Source organism: Equus quagga, chromosome 8, assembly GCF_021613505.1.
Source record: "Equus quagga isolate Etosha38 chromosome 8, UCLA_HA_Equagga_1.0, whole genome shotgun sequence".
Lineage (NCBI taxonomy): Eukaryota > Metazoa > Chordata > Mammalia > Perissodactyla > Equidae > Equus > Equus quagga.
The window spans coordinates 85,389,053-85,410,888 of record NC_060274.1 but is presented as its reverse complement, the minus strand read 5'-3'; the positions used below and the strand labels follow the sequence as shown (position 1 = coordinate 85,410,888).

General features: G+C 41.6%; 1 protein-coding gene across 1 annotated transcript in view; it reads left to right on the top strand.

Annotated features, from left to right (window-relative positions):
• SCRN1 (secernin 1) overlaps window positions 1-21,836 on the top strand; it is a 61,512-nt gene that overhangs the window by 7,806 nt on the left and 31,870 nt on the right. The window contains exon 2 of the mRNA XM_046669941.1: window positions 13,303-13,462. Coding sequence (XP_046525897.1) covers window positions 13,304-13,462 — 159 coding nt within the window. The 5' untranslated portion in view covers window position 13,303. The remainder of the gene's footprint in view (window positions 1-13,302; window positions 13,463-21,836) is intronic.

Genomic DNA, 21,836 nt, shown 5'->3' with positions numbered 1-21,836 from the left:
CTTTCTTTCCTTCTTTCTATTACTATGAAAGATGGAAAACTGTCTCCAACCTGCCATGTGTTAGAAAACATCTTCCTTACAATGAACTTGTCTGTATTTTTCTAATTTGGCTAGTTTGAGCGACAAAATGAATCCCGCTTATGCTGTTTATCTACTCTTTCCTGCATTAAAAAAAAAAAAAAAGAGGGGGAGCTGGCCCCATGGCTGAGTGGTTAAGTTCGTGCACTCCACTGCAGGCGGCCCAGTGTTTCGTTGGTTTGAATCCTGGGCGCGGACATGGCACTGCTCATCAAACCACGCTGAGGCAGCATCCCACATGCCACAGCTGGAAGGACCCACAACGAAGAATATACAACTATGTACCGGAGGGGCTTTGGGGAGAAAAAGGAAAAAATAAAATCTTAAAAAAAAAAAAAAAAGAGGCATCTATGAGAAATGGATGCCATTCAACTAATCTCTCCTCTTCCTCTCACTCTAAAATCCCTAAAAGAGCTCTTGCAAAAGAGATAAGCACGCAGCCTGCGTTTTCTTTTACTTGGACCGTGTTATAAATGCACCAGAATGATGGACAGATCACTGGGTGTGGTGGAGTTTTTGCAGGTGGTCCTTGAATCCACGTGTCCCAACATTGAATGTACACAGACTAAATAATGAGCCATCTGTACCTGCACTACTATTTTTCAAACGTGTAAGAATTCCATTGTCATTTAGTAAATACATATCTATTGAGAGTGTTACTAAATTCATGACATATTCATTACGTATTTTTACAAACCAGCTACAATGACTGTTATGTGGAGTGTCCATGAAAATTTTTTGATGTTTAAGAGTTGGGAAACATCAAATAAAAATATTTTGCATTATAGAGGAATTCTGGAGTGATTTGAAGAATACCTTTTTTTTTTTTTGAGGAAGACTAGCGTTGAGCTAACATCTGCTGCCAATCCTCCTCTTTTTGTTGAGGAAGATTGGCCCTGAACTAACATCTGTGCCCATCTTCCTCTATTTTATATGTGGGATGCCTGCCACAGCATGGCTTGACAAGTGGTGCATAGGTCTGCACCCAGGATCAGAACCAGTGAACCCTGGGCTGCCAAAACAGAGTACGTGAACTTAACCACTATGCCACTGGGCTTGCCCCTACTTTTTTTTGAGGAAGGTTGGCCCTGAGCTAACATCCGTACCCATCTTCCACTTTATATGTGGGACGACTGCCACAGCATGGGTTGATAAGCAGTGCATAGGCCCATACCCGGGATCTGAACCAGTGAACCCTGGGCTGCCGAGGGGGAGCATGTGAACTTAACCACTACACCACTGGGTCGGCCCCTGAAGAATACTTTTGTAAAGTGACTAGTTACCTCCTAATTTATCCTATGAATAAATGTAGATTTTGAAGCACAACATTCCATTTGACTATAGAAAACTCTACATTTCCTTAATTAGTCTGTCACATGAAGCATTAAGTTAGACATTTTGCTTTATTCATATTTCTCATTGTGACCATATCTTGCAAATGAGGCAGAATCAGATGTGGCCAAAAGATAAAATGAGTTCATTTGCCATGGCTAAACTGTGGGGTTCTCCCCAACCCACGAGTCTCTGCCTTATTGCAAGCCCATATTTATTAGCTACAATGAATTGGAATAATAGATTATTTCGATCTCCACTCTTCCTTTTCTTTTTTTAAAAAAATGTTTTCATACAAATTCCATATTTTCATGTGGGAAATGTGAAAGTGACTGAATATATAGAGGTTAAGAAATTGTTTACAACCAGATATACTACAACCAGGGATAATATTACTCCTCAAAATATTGTTGCATTTCCTTATGATCTTTTTGCATCACCTATCTAAATAATATATGCAATTTGAATGATACCATATACAATTTGTGTGACCTCTTTTCATTTTACAAGCTTGTTCCCATCTATTTCTTTATTTCCTGGCTTTCCATGATGTGTATAGATAGCCAATTACATGTCATAAATTTGTTTTGTTTTCTTTTTTGATTCTTATAATCATCTAAGTGGGTGTATTTTGGGAGAGAAGGTTGTACCAGCAGTGGCCCATTAAATTATCAGTGGTTATGGTAAACTTGAGTAGTCATTAATTACCTGGAATTTTGGTTTTACAATTTTTAAAGATTTTATTGTTTTCCTTTTTCTCCCCAAACCCCCAGGTACATAGTTGCATATTTTTAGGTGTGGGTCCTTCTAGTTGTAGCATGTGGGACACCTCCTCAGCATGGCCTGATGAGCAGTGCCATGTTGGCGCCCAGGATCCAAACCGGTGAAACCCTGGGCTGCCGAAGCAGAGCGTGAACTTAACCACTCGGCTACAGGGCCGGACCCCATGGTTTTACAATTTTTAAATAGACACTCTTTTAATTTCCTCTCACTAATCACCTGAATTGCAGTATTTTTGGGATGAAATAATAAATCAGTTTGTGATCATCTCAATCATTAAGAAAAAAGTATCCTAAGGATATTTCTTAGCAGTCTTACTGATTTAGAAATATTCAACTGCTTGACATGATATTTAACTCTTCTTTTTTCTGGCTCAAATTTCTCACTTTCTATCCAAGGCAAAAGTAGTCATCAAAGGGTTTACCTTGCATCTGTGTTCAATAAAGAAGACTTTTTTTTTTTTAAGCCATTTTTAAAGAGTTGGATGAGACTCGATTTCTTTAAAGCAGTGAAAAATGCAAAACATTTAAATAACACTTAACAAACCAAATCTTCTTGGTTGTCATGTAGCCTGATTTCCCAGTTTTAAAGCTAGAGACGAGAAAACACAGCCTCCTACACCCCTATTTGTCATACAAGGGAGAAGAGAATCCTACTCTCGCAAGTTCACCAGGGATGGGTTTCGCCCACTTTCATCCTGAAGGCAGAGAACGCCGCTGCCTGTGCTGTTGGTGAATTCAGCAACATCCCATTACCATTAAATGGTTTCCTTAAAAATAAAGTTGAGAAGCAAGAAGGCAGAAAGTTGATGACGCTTGAGGATGGCTGATGCCTTACAGGGCTTTATGGTACTCCTCTCGCGTGTGTTGGGAAGTTTCCACAGTCCCAAAAAGAGCCAGGCAGAAAAAATGAATAATACTTTTGAGAAGCTAAGAAGTTAAACAACCTCTCCCATGGCTGTTGCATCAGAATCACCTGGGCATTTCTGAAAAACATCCTTCCTGTGGTCTCAGCTCAGACGCACTGAATGAGAATCTCCAAGGAGGAGGTGTCCAGGAAGCTGCCATTTTAACAGGCTGCCCAGACCATTTTGATGTGTGGCCAAATGTGATTACCATGGATTGAACTACAGCATGGGAGCATCTTGTCAGAATCAGATTTTTCAGCTCTTTTTCTCTCATTGAAGTGAAATATAGATACCCCTCCTTCCCCTTCATTTGCTCAGCAGACATTTAGCGAGGTCTTATCATGTGCCAGGCTGTGTGCTAGGTGCCAGGGAAATAAGAATTTATGTAAGTCCTTGCCCTCACGGGGCTCACAGTCTGATGAGACCAGGGTTTTACAACTTGAGGAAAAGGGATCAGGCAAAGCAGAGGGAACCAGGGACTCGCCTCTTCCCCCAGTGCACTAACATCCCGAGCCAAACTAAAGCCCTTCCCTGTCCGTCTTCCTTCCTCAAGGAGGTATCTGAGCCCCTGAGTGAGTTACTCACAGGTAATAACTCCGAGAAAACATTGCCTGTGTTAGATCAGTCCAGTGCTGTTTCTTATGTTCAAAGAATTTTAAACATCTTATCCTGTGCTTTACTTTTTAAAAGTTATTCATTACAGAAAATTTCAAGTACATGTAAAAGTAAGGAGAACAGCATAGTAAACCCCTATGTACCCACTCCCCAGCTTGAGCCATTTTTATTACATTGTCCATCTTGTTTCTTCTGAACGCCCACCCTTTCTCCCCACCCTGATTACTTTCACTCTATCACTTCACGTGGAAATATTTCAGTATGTATCTCTGAAAGCTATCGGCTCTTTTTTCAGACAGAGCCACAACATCATTATATCTAAGAAATGTATTCCTTAGTATCATAAATATCCAACTGGTGCTCACATTTCCCCAGTTGTCTTATAAAGTTTGTGTACAGTTTGTTTAAAGCAGGATCCATGTAAGTTCTGTGTACTGCGGTTGGTTGGTTGATTTGGTTCTTTTTTTCCTTGCAGTTTTCGTCGTTGTTGTTGAAGAAATCAGATTTGTCCTGTGGCATTTCTCACGGTCTGGATTGTGCTGGTGCATCCCCACCGTGCCCTTTGTCTTCCCTGTAAGCCGATGGCTAGAGCTAGAGGCTCTGTCCTTCCGCTTTGATTCTTTAAGGACATCTTGGTTAGACTTGGAGTGTGTCTTACATGTCAGGTGCAAGCCGTCGCTGAGAGGGTATCGTAGCATCGGAGCATAGTAGGAATTGGTGCCAAACTGGCAAACCCATCACCAGGGACAGTAGGAGGGAGGGAAGTGAACATTTATTGAGTGCCACTGTATACAGCCACAGGACTAGGTGCTTTCCGTAAGCTCTCACACGAACACGAGTGCTGTGTTGGGTGTGGGGGATTAGTTCCATTTTCACATGGGGAAGCTCTGGCTCAGAGAGTTTCTAACCTGCCTGTTTCACCAGGTTAGAGGGTGGAGTCAAGATAGGAACAAGGGTCTGTCTGTCTTTCAAGTGTGTCATTTTCTTGTCCCTGTACACGTGGGGCTGCAGGGGCAGCCAGGCATTGTAAATGAATACGACTGAACGGGAAAAGAAGAAACAAAGCAATAGTCCCGGGGTGATGATAGGTGGCGCTTCACTGGCCTCAGTGCCTGGGACTGGAGGGGACTGTGGAGAGGAGCCCTTCTCAACCCCAGTCTCACTGTCATGCAGGAATGTGGACCTGGGCTTGCCAGATCCTTTGAGTTTTCAAGAGAAACCAAGTATCTGAATTTCTTTGGAAAATCTCTAGATTTTAAAATGTTAGGGGCTAATTCAGGTTTTTAAAAAAATACTATCTAGCCCAGCACTCTGGGCCAAACCAAACAAACATGGAGCCTGCCACCCCTGTCCCACCCCATGCTGCCTGGAAGTATGTCAGCTAAAGACGGGCACAATCCTGTCCTTATCCATGCCACAGAAAGGTGACAGGGGGCTGAGATTTGAACCCAGGTTGGCTCCAAGGCCTGCTTACTTACTTAGTACCCTACAGGATCTCTCTTCCCTTAGATAGTTCTCATTCAAGGCATTAAGTATTGGAAGCTGGAATTCACTGGCTGTGGAGTCCTAAAGCTTTATGTTCTAGTATCTTGAATTTTCAGTGAAACGCTTAGTAGAATCTTCCTTTCTTTCAGGCAGAGCTTGATGAGTCTGAGCTAATTTATACGCCTTTCATCAGCTGGCATTTACATTCCAATTTTTAGTTAGATAATTCCTTTCCCAAACACTTGATTTATTCCTTACCATTTCAACAGCAGATATGACAGAAAAATCAATTTATAAATGAGTATCATCTGTCCTATTTTCAGTTCAGCAGGAATGTCAATAATTTAAAAAATGAATTCATCAATCAGTAAAGTAACGCTAGAAAATAATTTCTTCTTTGCTTTTCTGGAAGGTGGTAATTCACAGACCTTGGACTTAAACTTACCCAGTCTCCTCGGAAAAGCCGGGAGCTTGGAGAGCACGGAAGACTAGCTGAACATTTGGGTTTCATTTCCTTGTGTGAGGAAAGGCGCTTTCTCACAGTTATTTGCAACGCAGTTAATAAGCCCATAGCTTATACACACAGTCATTTTCTTCCTCTCAGGCAACTCAAGGCTTTCTTATTCCTGGATAAGGTGACTGATGAGGGCCACTCCAGCTTCATTGAGCTAAAAGGGCAGGGCTCTTTGGCAGTCAGGCGAAGAAAACCCCTGCCCGGGCTTGGAGCATTCACGCCCTTCAATAACAACTCACTGAACTTGAGGACAAAGACCTTTTCTCCCGTGCAGCTTCCTCCCTCCTCGTCTAGACATTCTGGAAGCGGTCTCCTAGTTACGGGGGTGCAGTGCTCCAGCCTTCCACGCCTGTACCCAGGCTTCTGTCCCCAGTCAGAGGGTGAATGCCAGTACAGGCAGCTCCTGTGCTGTGAAGGCCAGGAAAGCTGGAGTTCTGATGCCTCCTTCCAAGAGGCAGTCAGGAATCTTGAAAGGAGTTTGATAAGGAGGACGATGATGATTTTGGGATACTTGACCACAGGGGATGGCACAATCTCCAAAACCGAGTGGCCCAGTACTATAGCCTCTACCGACGAGTGGCTATTTAATTAAAAAATTTTTTAAATTGTGGTAAAGTACACATAAGATAAATTTGTCATCTTTATAACCGTTTTAAGTGTACAGTATATCCATATTGTTGTGCAGCCACTTTCTAGAACTTTTTCACCTTGCAAAACTGAAACTGTACCCATTAAACACCAACTCTCCATGCCCCCTCCCCCCCGGTTCTGGAAACCACCCTTCTACTTTCTGTCTCTATGAGTTTGACTACTCTAGGAACCTCACAGAAGTGAAATTATACAGTACTTGTCTTCTTGTGAGTGGCTTATTTCACTTAGTATAATGTCTGCTATTTGATTTTAAATTACTTAAAAACTCAGTTCCTCACTTGCACTAGCCACATTTCAAGTACTCAATAGCCCCGTCTGGCTAGCGGCCACTGTACTGGACAGCACAGATGTAGGACATTTCCGTTATCACAGAAAGTTCCATTGGACAGGGTTAGTCTAAAGGGAAACAGGTGGCTCATACTGAGAACTGACTGGAGGTGGGGGCTGTGAGAAGGAAAATACTAGCTATTTTTTCATGCCCTTCCAGCTGGTGAATAATCTAACTTCTTTTCTCCACCACAAAAACAATACCAGCTATGTGATGTTTTAATATTTACAACTTGCATCCTTATCCCAGCCTCCATCTTTTAATATCCCCTCTCTTCGAATAGCATACAACATTAAAAATAATTTCAGCTTGAGAAAACATACAGTATAGACTACAGATAAATGTACTTTAATATATTCTTAGCAAGTACTTCGTAGGAAGTGCCTGTCAGTTTAACCATCTATGGGAGTTAAATTGGAGTGTTTCATTAATTGGAACTGTTAGTTTATTGCTAGCCTGGCAAGAATCCTAATTGGCATTTACCACAAAGAAGCCTTATTCAGTAGACCTACCCTTTAGACCCATTGCTTTTAAAGATTTTTGCTTGAAACCCACAGTAAGAGACAAATGGGGTGTCTCAACCCAGTACATGTATACTTACGTGTTCATATGTGTATACCCGAACTTAAAATTAAAGTTTCTTGTACTAACTTACTGAAATGCATATATTCTTTTATAAAAAAGGCTTTTCTAAAGAGAAAAATGTGGATCCTATCCACTAAATTGATTTTATAGCCGGCAGAAGGTCCACAACATGCAGTTTGGAAAACACTGCTTTGGACACTCCTGGGTTCGGTTTCAGGCCTAGGGTGTGCCACCGCACCCCACCCCACCTCTGGGTCCCCCTGACTCAGAAAACGGCTTCAGAATTGCACCTCAAAACCAGCACGTTTGAAAAAGCCATCAATCATGGCTTTATTTCTGTGTAAGCTCTGTTCACTGATTTTAATGCTGGTTTAAGTAGAGTGTAGTTATGATGGAAAATCCATTATCAAATGGTTATACTATTTTCTAAAGCTGAATGTAAAAGATGAAAAAAATTTTTATGCACTGAATTTCTGTACTGACATGTATAATTGCGAATTAATTGTATTTTAGTTTATTTTTCTTTGTGGAGGAGAATATGACATCTCCCAAAGCTGTATAGAGAGGGAAAAGTAGAAAAACCTTGAAGTTGGTTTCTTGTGTCGTGCATGAATAGTTTGACAATTTATAAAAATCCTGTAGACAAAGATTTCAAACTACATGTTTTATACAGTAGATAGATGAGCTAACTTGTCAGGTTTTTTTTCTTTTTCCTTCTTGGTGTGAATATCTGGTATCTTTACCAGTATTTTGACAAATAACAGGAACAAAATTGAGTTTCCTTGAATCTCTTTCAGAAGGATTTCATTTCGGGATCAGCACAGAATTGGCTTCCTGATGGGCGAGTTTTTCTTTTCCTGTTAAGGAGACAACTGTAGGAGGCAGGTTTACTTTTTGTGTAAATAATAGTAATGAACATTCATGTCCTCCCTGAGTAACTCTGAATTGGGCAGGCTGTAACAAAAAGGACAAGAAAGTATCAGAGAAGAGCTATAATAATGCTGAATAAAAAATTTGGTCCTAGCTATAACTCATATAAGAATTTGCCAGTTTTGAAATTTTAGATGTGTCAGGATGTAGAAGTAGAGCCAATTTTTTTTTTTTTTGAGGAAGATTAGCCCTGAGCTAACGTCTGCTGCCAATCCTCCTCTTTTGCTGAGGAAGACTGGCGCTGAGCTAAAATCCGTGCCCATCTTCCTCCACTTTATATATGGTATGCCTGCCACAGCATGGCTTGGTAAGCTGTGGGTAGGTCCACACCTGGGATCCCAACTGGTGAACCCCAGGCCACCGAAGTGGAGAGTGCAAGCTTAACTGCTACGCCACCGGGCCAGCCCCCCAATTTTTTTCTTTAAAATAAAATTCAGGGCAACCCAGTGGCGCAGTGGTTAAATGCACACTGTTAATATTTTGGGCACATTTCCTTCTAGTTTTTTCTATGCATATTTTTTACATAATTAAGATAATTTATTTTGGAATCCCCCAAACCATTTCTCTATGCAATTAAGAACTCCTCACAGACATTTTTAATGGTTTTATAGTATTCCACCATATAGATGTAACGTAAACTTTTTAACCATTTCTCTGATGCTAGACAATTAAGTTTCAGTTTGTCTTTCACCTGTATAAATACCACTGTGATGAACACTTCTGTGCATAAATCTTGTTCGTATTCCTGATCATTTCCTTTGGGTAGATGCATAGAAATGGAATTACTTATTGATCTCTTCATCTCCACCTACTGTGTTGTCTCTTCCCTATCACAACCAACTTCTTTCAGAAGTTGTCTATGTTCACTGACTCTATTTCCTACGGAAAACCTGGCTTAAAAGTCTTCAGTGGGTTTACTATCTATTATGGGATAGACACTAAAATCGTCGCCATCTCCCTCCCCGTCCATCTGTCCTTCATGGAGTAGGAGGAGAGATATCTGCTTAGACGAGGTGGTTGGAGGTTTGAAGAGAAGTGAGGGTATCAAAGTTTATTTAGAGGAGAAAGAGACAAATTGACCAGAGAAGTACACAGAGGATTTCCAGGTAGCAGTGAGGGCCACTTTCATGGTGTATTCAGAGTAGGAATATGAGATTCAGATCAAGGGAAATGGAATTGTTATCCAGGCCTGGGAGCACCATTAGCTTCTGGGGAAAAGAGTTTGCCTAAACTCTGCCTGGTGAGTTCAACAGCTGCTTCCTAAGCTTTGTTTTCTTTAGTCTTCCGAAAGTGTTCTGCCTCCTCTTTGCTAATTCAATTTATATGGTTGATAGCACATTTTGTCATTAGAATAAGTAGAGGACTTCACAAATAAGTACTTCTGGGATCATGGGAAGCCTTCATGTGAAAATCTTCATTTCTTGGTTTATTGGGAAGTTGTGATGCTGCCCTGTCCAATAGGATTCCTACTACTCACGTGTGGCTATTTAAATTCAAATTGATTAAAGTTTTTAATAAAATTAAAATTCAGTTCCTTAATCATATTGATTACACTTAAATAACTACATAAGCCTAGTGGCCACTGGGTTGGACAATGGAGATAGAACATTTCCATCATTGTAGAAAGTTCTTTTGGACAGCACTGATCTAGAGAGCAGAAAAGAAACCAGCTAAGTCATCTCCGAGGCTAGTCAGTATGTAGAATGGTGATCCAGGAAAAATATATGGACAATTAGCCTTGGCTAGTTTGCTAAGGTTGTGATGCACAGTTTGCTGGTTCATCAGCATTTAAAAAAAATAGACTTATAAATTCTGCTCCCTTTTGGCATTTCCAATCATTCACAAAATTCAGTGGAAAAGCCAGCCTCCCTGGGCCCACAAACCCCTGGGCTTCTGTTGCCTACATCCTCGTCATGGTCCAGTGACCTAGATGACCTGCTGGCCAAACGGACGTCCTGGCTGAAGAATAGGTGATTGTCAAAAACCCTATGGGTTTTATTTATTTTCTGTAGATACATCTTGAAAATTCAAGACCAGTGGATTCCCACTATTTTTAAGGATCAAATAAAGTTCCGCTCATAGATGAGACAATAGTACTTTTGAAATGGCCCACCAACGGGGGCTGAAGGTAAGTCATATTGCATATGAGAGGCTTACAAACATGGGTGAATGTGTCCTTTCTCCATCTTATCTTCTTCTGGGTCTGTTTCACTTTATTTGGCCCAGCCATCAATTCTTCCCACCCCCAAGTTCTAAGAACCCTCTATAAAGGCATTTTATCTTATAATTATTCTAGGTCTTTCTTACACATACAGAGTCTTTGTTTTTCTCTCTCTATCCCTGGAGTCTAAAGATAATGCAGTTTTTGTGAGAATGGGAAAGGTTAAGGGGAGAAAGATCTGGAGTCCCTTTATCGTCCTGCCTTTTCTTTCTCACAAAGGGAGTGGGGGATATTTTCATGAGCTAAGAGGGAATTATTTTCAAAGTTATGGGCTCCCCCACTTCTCTGTACCCTGGGGACGGGCCTGCCATAAGCAATAAGCAATGAGGGGACGACCTCTGACAGTCCAGGGTGTGCGTGTACAGACTAACCTGAAGTAGCCTCGATGTAGACATAGGAATATGGTCCCTCACAAAGATGTTTCTAAACACAGACAGAATGTTGCTGACTCTGCGATTTGATAACTGCTCCAGTTATGGGTGAGGAGAGTTGGTTTTGATTGGCTTGCTTAACAAAAATTTTGAGATGCTGCTCTATTTGAACAGTCAAAACCCAAATAAAATATCTTATACTCCTATAGCCTCTACAGTTTGCAAAATATGTTCTCAAGCATCATTTCATTCGATACTCATGGTAAACCTGTGGGCTGGGGCAAAACAATTGCAGAAGAGAAAACCTAGGCTCAAAGAGGTAAAGTGACTTGCTCAAGGTCACATAGCTAGTAAGTGGTGGGGCTGAGTTTTGAATCCCAGTTGCTTTTCTGAGGACATTGCTTTACTTCTCACTTACATTTTGGACTCATAAAATAAAACACATTTAATTGTATAGTTGATGACATAAATATGCTAGTTAGTTCAATAGATAATGTTCGTTGAGTGCCTATAGTAGGGAGTTGAGAAAGGGGTGACTGTTGGTGGCATGGGTCCTGCCCTCAGGGAGCTTTATTCGAAACAGCTAAAGCAGTACATTTACAAGCAACAAATGCACATTATCCTAGAACAAACTGGATGCATTAGTGCTTATGGATGCTGAGAAAATGACAGAATCTGTTATAGAAGGCTTCCTGAAAGAAAGGGATTTTGAATCAGATCCTGAAAGATATGCACAAAAATGAATGGAAGAAAATTCTAGCATGTTCTAGCATGAACATCTAGGTGCAGAGGCATGGTGCAGAGAAAGAGCTGCAGAAAGTCAGCTTCAGTTTGGGGGGAGTATTAAGAAAGAAGAAAAGAGCGCTTGTTCGTTGTTTATTGAAAATGTGCCCTGCAGAAGGTTTTGTGTAGAGCTGCATTTATAGTTGTGTGCAAAAGAGACATGGTCCCTGCCTTCATGTTGCTTAGACTTTGGAGGGAGACTAAGTATTGATTGTTGGTAATAAAATAATTATGCAAATATTTCAGATTGTGATTGTTACTATAAAGGAAAAGGTTAAGATTCTATGAGAGCATATGGTACAGTGACAGAAATTAGACTGACATTTGAACTGGTTTGTGAAGGAGCAGAATTAACTAGGCAAGTGGTGTTGGTGTAGGGAACAGAGAAAGGAGTGCTCAGGAAAGCGGGTACAGCATGTGCAAAGGCCCTGGGAGTATTGGAGGAATTAGAAAAAGGACTGTGTGCTGGAGTTGAGAGAGTGGAGGGCTGAGTGGCATGAGATGAGGCTGGAGAGGGGGCACAAGCTTGATCAGGTTTTGGTCTTTGTTCCAAGAGCCATGCAAAACCTCTGAAGGATTTTAAGCAGGGAGGACATGATTGACATGATCAAATCTTCCTTTTAAAAACGTCACTTTGGCTGCAATGTGGAGAATATTTTGGAGGGGGAATAACAGTGGTCATGGAGTATCCTTAGGAGGCTACTGCCATGATCCAGGCTAGAGATGACGGCAGCTTGGTACAGGGTGGTGATAGTGGAGATGGAGAGAAGCAGATTGTTCCCATAATTTTGGAGATAAAATCTACAGGTGGAATTTGGTGGTATGTTAGGTAATGGAGAAGCAGATGGTAAGGATAGTTCCTGAGTTCCAGATGCTCCAGTGGGTGGATAGTGGAGCTGGCCAATGAGATAGGGAACCTAGTTTAGGGAAGAAGATGATGAAATCAGCTTTGGATAATGGGTAGGCAGTCGGGTCTTTGGGTCAGGGGCTCAAGGAGAAAACTGAGCTGGAATTAAATGTGTAGGTCATTGGCACATAAGTGACCAATGGGCATGAATGAGTTTTCCCAGAGAGAAAAGAGCATTAAATGGGGAAAGAAGGGTCAAGCAGTGAGGATGCTCAGTGCTCAGGTAGAGGAGAACAAGGCAGCCTGGGAGCAGCTGGAGAGTTGGGAGGAAAACCAAGAGGTGCTTGAGTGTTATGTCATTGAGGTGGACTAAAAGTGCATTAAAAAGGAGGAGTATCTTTCAGTTTATCTCTAGACCCATTTCCCCATCAGCACCACCAAATCTATTAGGTGGCAGCCACACATCTCTAGAGCGGAGGCGTGTCTGTAGGGCACTCTGACAAGGTATATTTATTTATTTTCTATTACTGTGACAGATTGCAGTGTGTGTGTGTGTGTGTGTTTTCTGCCTGGAACAATAACCTCCTTTCCTTTCTCCTACGTCATTGCACTTTTGGCTGCCACTGCAGTTTGTTGCAAATCTGAGCTCGTTTAATCCCACGGAGTACTAAACAGTATCTGGTCGGAGCGGCTCTGTGGTTCTACTCCAGGCGCCCCACCTTGCTTTGCCAGCTGGGATCTCTTAATGAGCTTGCTGCACACAGTTCAATACTAAAACTGTTTTAGCTGGTGAAATATGTTGGAAGAACTCACTGTTGGAATAGTCTATGTTAGGCCTGCTCCCATCCTGTCTCTGCCGTTCTCTCTCTTTTCAGGATGCCTGTAGCTCCTCCAAGTTACTGTTTTGTGGCCTTCCCACCACGTGCTAAGGACGGTCTGGTGGTATTTGGGAAAAATTCAGCTCGGCCCAGGGATGAAGTACAAGAGGTTGTGTATTTCTCGGCTGCTGATCATGACCCCGAGAGCAAGGTTGAGGTAAGTCGTGTGTTACAGTCTCTCAGGTAGCATTTATTTTCTTCCTCTGGCTTTGCCCAGCCCATCTTAACTTTCGTGGAAGCCTATTCACTGGTCAGAACTGTCATGTTTGTTCTGTTGATTCCTGTTTCCATTCAGGTTTATTCATAGCCTTAAAAACAGGATCACGTGGAGAATTCCGTGTTCTTTGCTGTGGCCCTTGTTTTATAATTAAGTAAAATATTTACATGGTTCCAAAGTCAAATCTACAAAGTAAGATATATTCATAGAAGTCTAACTTCTATCTTTGTCCTACTTATTCAATTTCCTTTTTCTCCTATAGGTAACCATATTTTGGAAGTTTGGTTTATCCTTCCGTTTAAAAAATTATGTGTATATGTAATAAACTACACACACACACATGCATTTGCATATTCACCCCAATCCCTTTCCTCCTTTCTTAGATGAATGGTAGCATGCCATACACACTTTTCTTCACTTTGCTTTTTTCCGCTAAAACCATATCTTGGAGATCACTTCATTTGGTATATAGATATCCATCATTCCTCGTTTACAGCTGCAGAGTATTCCTTCTATGGATGTATCATAGTTTAATCAGTCCCATGTTGCTGGACATTTGGGTTGTTTTCCACTCTTTTGCCATTATACATAGTGCTGCAGTGAATAATAGCCTTATGCATCTGTCACAGTATCTGGTCCTGGTTTATATATTTTTGTCAGGTTAAAAAATTATCCATCAATTCCTATTTTGAGTGCTTAAAAAAATCCTGTTTTTGTCAATATTTCTTTGGGATAGGCTCCTAGAAATGGGATTTCTGGGTCACAGGGTAAATAAGTATATAATTTTGTTAGGTATTGTCCAATTTCCTTCCAAAGCTGGTGTACCATTTTGCATTCCCACGGTCAATGTATGACAATGCCTCTTTCTCCATATTCCTAAAGTGTGTTATCAAACTTTCCCGGTGGCTATTTTATGTTAATTTTACATTCTGCTATATACTAGATTTTTTATTGGTTGTGTCAGCTTTTATCATTGATTCTCTTGGGTTTTCCAGGTATACTGTTATAACTCCTGCAAACAGAGATAGTTTGATTGTTCTTACATCTCTAATGATTTTCTTATCTGATTGGCTTGTAGCTTGGATTCACTGTTAAAAGTAGTGGAGATAGTGGGTGTCCTTGCCTTTGCTCCTGGCCTGAGTGAGGGAGCCTCTAGTGCTCCCCCATTAAGTAAGATGCAGGCTTTGGGGCTAAGATTCCTATAGTTTTATCATGTTAAAAAGTATACATCAGGGGCTGGCCCCGTGGCCGAGTGGTTAAGTTCGCGCACTCCGCAGCAGGCGGTCCAGTGATTCGTTGGTTCGAATCCTGGGCGTGGACATGGCACTGCTCATCAGACCACGCTGAGGCGGCGTCCCACATGCCACAACTAGAAGAACCCACAACGAAGAATACACAACTATGTACCGGGGGGGGCTTTGGGGAGAAAAAGGAAAAAAATTTTTTAAAAAATCTTAAAAAAAAAAAAAGTATACATCAATTCCTATTTTGAGCACTTTAAAAAAAATCCTCAAAAATAGGTGTTAAATTTTGTTAAAGGCCTTTTCAGTGATTGTGGAGATAACCACCTGATTTTTTCTTTCTATTCATATAATAATTGAACCCTCTTTGCATTCATGGAATCAACTTCTTGGTTATGCTATATTTATTTGGGTGTGTGTGTGTGTTTAAATGGTAGCTGTTTGTTGAAGGATGACGAATTTGGAGAAAGAAATTGAGGGCTGGTAAATTAACAAGCTCTCTTCACTGACATAACCTCTACTCTTCGGTGTTCTATGCTTTACAAAATAAACTGATTTTTCTGGTGCTCATGCTAGGTTTTAAATGGATATTCTTCAGTGCGTATTTCATTTCCTTATCTGAATCTTTATCTGTTTCGATCCTTTAAAAGCATGAATCAGCACCAAAGAGCAACAGGACTCCACAAGGAGCTGCTTATGTTAGACGAATTTAACAGGAGCAGTGAAATGAACAGGCAGAGTTGAGCATGACTTTGCAAGGGCTGTCTGTGGGTGGGGCAGAGGCGGCCTCTCTCCCACAGGAATTTCCCCAGAACCACTTGCCTCTCATGTTGCGCCACTAACTTGGTCCAAGCCCCTAAACTTCAGCAGGACTTTCCTTTTGTATAGACGAATATAGACGTATAAAGAAGACTGCTAGGTTCTCTGGTGAGCATGCTAGGTTTTAAATGGGTGTTCATTGATGTTTGAATGTTCATGTTGTTTGGATCTGAATCTTTCTCTCTGTTCCTGGAACAGAGTAGACTCGGTATGGATGAAGTTTGCTGGTTGGAGTTGTGACTGACCTTCTCTGTCCGTCTTCCCTAAATGTTTCTATCCTTTTTCCCAGAGAGTCATATAAACTGAAATAATACTTTGATTTTCACATGGGCAGGTTTAATTTCCCAAAGATGGCAGCACCAAATTCCATCGCCCATGCACATCTTACGCTCCTCCGTGCGATAGACGCTCCTCCATAGAGTGGTGGGGTTTACGCCCTAGACCCCTGCCATGAATCTTGGTGAGGGCTTGTGATGGTTCTGACCACTGGAGCTTTGTGGAAGCGATGCTATGTGACCTCTGGGGCTGGGTCATAAAAGGTTTCAGCTTCCACTTGTCTCTCTTTCTTTACGGACTTTAGCTGTAAGAAGCTGGACACCATGCTGGGAGGAGCCCAAACCAGCCCACATAGAGACCACGGGGCGGGGCCCACATGGATGGGAATCAAGGTCCCCCAGCTAACAACCAGTGAGTGAGTGACATGTGAATGAATGGCCTGTCAGTGGTTCCAGGCCCCAGACACTGTGGAGTGGAGACACAGCATCCCCGCTGTGCCCTGCCCAAATTCCTGACCCATCGAATTCATGAGCATAGTAAATGGTTGTTTACACCACTAAATTTTGGGGTCATTTGTGAGTAGCCATAGTAACTACAGCATCACACAAAAGCCATTTGTAAATATGTCTGCAATAAGTCTTTTTGAAAAATTTGTTTTCTTTTGGGGGGGGATAGGCTAAATAACTCAATATTTTACTCTCATGGTTACAATCATTTTAGGAAATAGACTGGATTCCTTTCACTAGTTGTCTATGATATATTAATACTCAAATACACTGTAGGTTAAATTATATCCCCTTGCATAAATACGTGCAGTCTGAGACATACCAGAATTAATCTCTCAGGCAGCCCTGACCTCTTTTCTGAGTTGCATACCTGTGTTTTGAGCTGCCTCTGCACATTTCCACATCCATATTCTGCAGGCAAAATAACCTCACAGGTCAAAAACCAGATTCATTTTCCCCATCTCATTTGTTCCTTTTGCTCTAATAGCATCGTTGCCTGCCATGTAGTTTAATCTAGAAACCAGAGGGAAACACTGACCCTGGTTTTGCCACTCATCCCTGGATGTACAGGGACAGCTGTCACTGAGTCCTGTTGCTTCCTCTTCTGTGTCCCCATCTCCTCCCCACTGCCCCATCTCCCTTCTGCTATAATCTGCTTATTGGTGCGGGAGGCTCTTTCTCCTGAATTCTTCTTTCTGCAGAGTCACCAGAATTTTCTTTTCCCAGAACTCAGCTCTGTCACTCCCTTGTTTAAAAATGTTTGATTGTGTTTATAGGATGTGAGTCTGGACTGATCTGTATGCCATTCACAACTCTTCCCCACTGACACCCTGCTCGTTTTTCCTTTCTTTTCTTTTTTCAAATTAATAGACTTAATTTTTTTTACAGCAGTTTTAGGTTTACAGAGAAATGAACAGAAAGTACAGAGTTTCCATATAACACCTTACCACCCCAGTGGCCCCCCCCCTGCCTGCCAGTTTCCCTTATTATTAACATTTTGCATTAGTGTGGAACATTTGTTACAATTCATGAGCCAATGTTGATACTTCAGTATCAACTAAAGTTCACGGTTTACATTAGGGTTCACTCTTTGTCTTGTATATTCTGTGGGTTGTAGCAAATGTGTCAGGACAAATATCCACCATTCCAGGGTCATACAGCTTAGTTTTACTGCCCTGAAAATCCTCTGTGCTCCACCTATTTACCTATCCCTTCCTCCACCTCCTGGCAACCACTGATCTTTCACTGTCTCCATAGTTTTGCCTTTTCTAGAATGCCATATAGTTGGAATCATACAGTATGTGTCCTTTTCAGATTGCCTTCTTTCACTTAGTAATATGCATTTAAGGTTTGTCTGTGTCTTTTCAGGGCTCAACAGCTCATTGCTTTGAAGCACTGGGTAATATTCCGTTATCTGGATGTACCACAGCTCATTTTTCCATTCACCTCTTGAAGGACATCTTGGTTGCATACAACTTTTGGCAATTATGAATTAAGTTGCTGTAAACATGTGTGTATAGGCTTTTTTGTGGATGTAAATTTTCAACTCACTTGGGTAAAGATACCTTTTAATGTAATTTTACATTTTGGGTAGGTAATATACTGATGCAGTTCAAAGATAAAGTAAGATTACAAAGATTTACGGTGAGAACTCTTACTCTCCCCTTGTTCCTGTCTACTCTGATTGCCTTCTTACATAACCCTTTCTATAAATATCTTGCACACCCTTTCAGTGTTTTAAACAAATGCAAATAAATATGAATACTTAGCCTTTTTTCTTTTTTCATGAAAGTAGCACTTTATATACACTATTCTGAAATTTGATTTTTTAAATATATAATTTCAAACTTACAGAAAAGGTCTACAGTTTGCTTTTTTTGTAATAACATTTTCTAAAGAGTTTTCTGTATCTGTACATAGAAATTATCATTTTCTCTACAGCTATTCATAGTCCCTTGTGGAGATATTCCGTAATTTGTTTAATCAGTTTTCTATTGGTGGACTGTTGGACTGCTGGCTAATCTAGAAAGTACAGCCGTGAAGAACACTGGGCATAAGTCATTCTGTACGTGTGCAGGTATAGCCATTCGATCCACTTCCAGATACAGGATCACTGGGCTATAGGTTAAAGGTTTTGTCATAACTGACCTCCATAAGGGTTATACAATCTTCTGCTTACTTTTCTAGCCTCATTCTTAGTTTCTCTCTCACAGCTTACACTGTAAGCCCCAGCTACACTGAGCTGCTCGCCATTTTTTGAACAAACAACATGCTTACATTTCTCTGTGTTTTTGTTCTTTCTCTCCTTTGCTGAGAATGTCCTTCTTCTCTCCTCCTGTCGTCTACTTAGTAGACTCCTATGCATCCTTCAAGGCCCTGGCACTGATATCCCCTCCTCGCTCTAGCCTGCCACTCTTCTATGAACATGTAATACTTTAGGCATGTTCTGCCATTATGCATCAATTGAAATTTACAATCAGCTGAAAGTAGGGGGGTGTGTTCTGGCCTGGGAGGCAGGGTCCTGGTTTCTGGTCCTGCCTTCTCCATTTACTGCATCTTAGGCCTTGAGCCTCTTTGAGACTCAGTTTCCTCATGTGCCAGATGGAGATCGTAACACCTGCTGTGTCTGCCTTATGGGGTTTTTGTGAAGCACATGTGAGCTGACGTGTGAACACACTTTGTAAACTCTAAGGAGAACATTGTGCAGAGAGATATTTTTAAAAAGAATTGAGAGATTCTGTGACTCCAGGTCTCGGTTCTCAAACTCCTGTCTGTACTACATGCTTCTGAATCTGCTTTTCAAACTTCTTCTTACCTCTTTAATTCCTTTACAGCTACACCTGTCTCCATCCTCTGGTCTTGTCCCAAGTACAGAATGACGGTTCTTTTCCATATTTGGGCCTATGAGCCACAATAACTATCAGGTAACTTTCATAAAAGCACTCATTAGCATACAGAAATTATTTTATTTTATTTTATTTTTAGGAAGATTAGCCCTGAGCTAACATCTGCCACCAATCCTCCTCTTTTTGCTGAGGAAGCCTGGCCCTGAGCTAACCTCCATACCCATCTTGCTCTACTTTATATGTGGGATGCCTACCAGATCATGGCTTGCCAAGCGGTGCCATGTCCGCACCTGGGATCTGAACCGGCGAACCCGGGCCGCTGAAGTGGAATGTGCACACTTAACTGCTGAGCCACCAGGCCGGCCCCAGAAATTATTCTTTTTAACTGTGAAGAGTGAGAACTTCTCATAAAAACCCTCAGCCATTTCATGACATTCCTCAGCCATTTCATGACATTTTAAACATACATATTCTGTGGTTTCCCTAGAAATCTCATACTCGAGTGTTGAGGTCCCAGGAACTCATTTTCTGAGAATAACCATGTGCAAAAAGTCATCCTGATTACTCATCCACCCACCCACCCATGCTTATAGCTCGTCCATCTTTCCAGGCAGTCTTTCTTTCCAATGTGTCCACTTACTCACCCTTCATCCCTCCCTCAGTCTGTCCATCAATCTGCCTGTCCATCTATCATCTACTATATGTCAGTTCGCTTTGCTTGAGACTGGAAGAATAAGAAATAGGGCCCTCCAGCAGAGTCCCTTAGTTTCTAAAATTATGCTGCACATTTTTGTTCTGCACAGTTGGCAGATTGGAACATTTTATTTCATATTTGTTAGTCTTTCTCTTGTAGATTCTGCGTTTTTAACAACTCTTTTGGTTGCAGAGTGGGATGGATAAATATGTATTCATTTGTGAGAGCCCCTCTGTCCTCTCTGAGGACACCGTACCGCTGTGCATCACAGATCCCATCTCAGCTTTACCTCAAGCCCTACTCTTCCCTGTGGGTGGGGGTGTTGAGGAAGCGGATGAACAGTCTCCTGGATTATGATGTTCTGTGTGTGCATGCATGCATATGTGTGTGCGTGCGTGTCTATGTGTGACCGTGGATGGGTATAGGTCTATTCTTATAGGGTTGAAACTTCTATTTGAGAAAATGGATCCAATATTAGAATCCTCCTCTAGAAGAACAACGGATTTCAACTAAAGTTTACGTTATTTATACTTGGTGCCCAAGAAAATACCACTAATCGTGGAGACAGAATTCTTGATAGCCAAGTCAGGTTTGACACATAGTATTTTCTGAAAGAGTCCATTATTACTGTATAATAAATCTCATCTCCACTTTTCCCCTCCGTAAGGTTTGAAGTCTTCATGGTTTCCTTTTTTTGAAAGTTAGTTTTAATTTATTTCTATTTTCCACTATATGAAGTTCTGTATGGGGTCAGCATCCTTTGTGAGGTGGGTTTTGGTAGATTATTTCCCTTTTCTTCACCAATGGAAATATTTGCAAGAAGAATAGAAAATTACCAATTAATGATAGCTGGTAGCATTGTTAGTAAAATTGTGGTGTGTAGGGCACGTGTGGGTATGGCAGAGGGGGAGTGGTCTGAATTTTAATTCTGAAGATTATCTCTTACCATCGGAAAACACAAGTCATTCTGGAACCAAGAGAGCTGAGCAAAGCTCCATGGCCACTGTGTGTCATTCTTCCTGTCTGTTTTTCTGTTTTCTTATCTTCAGCCCCAGGAGCAGGAGTCCTCCACCTTGGGTGGAGTCAGACGGATTTCCCTCGCTCTGTGGGAAAGTGGCTTAGCGGGGACTTCCCTCCATGCTGTCTCCTTTCCCGAGCCTATTTCTGACCTCAACCCTTTGCACTGCCCATCCTCAAGGATCTTAAGAAAAAGCAGCCTTCTAAAATATGGCTGACATCTTCTTATGCCTTTATTTAGACCCCTGTGAGCCTTAAGGGCACATTTTCAAAAACCCAGACAAGTAGTAGGCAAGACACTGGGATAAAAACAAACAAAAAAACCTCAGTGATAACTAGCGATGCTGCTTTAGAGTTGGAAATTTTCTAAAACTAAACATATTTCTCTAAAGCATCCTATTTTCCCTCCTTTTTCTCCCACCCTCAGAAGCCTGCCTGACTCATCAACTCATTTCACAGTGGTTTTCGCTGGTGGTGCCAGGGTTGTGTTCGCCATCTGAGTACAGTAGGAAAGGCACAATGGTTGCGTTTCATGAATTGAAACGTCTATTGTGTGAGTGTCTCTATTCCCCCTTTCACTGGGTGATATCCAGAAATAGTGTGTACTGGAATGTGCAAGGGGTAGGCGAGAGCATGAAGCTGATTTTGCTCTTTCATTTTTGACGCGATCACGCAAAGTAATCAAAGGCTTGCTCTGCAGGAGAATTGTCTTTTGTGTTTGTCTCTAGGGCCTTGTCAAGGTTCCTCTCTCCATCTTCCAACCTGGCCTCTGTCCCCAGGAGCTACCTGAGAGAGGAGCAAGCTCAGCTTGTCAATACCTGTAAAACCTCCAGGGTTAGCACAAGGCGGTGCCAACATTTAGAAGTGGCCCCGCCACGCTCCTCACCCTGGGCATTCTTAAATTGTTATGTGTCC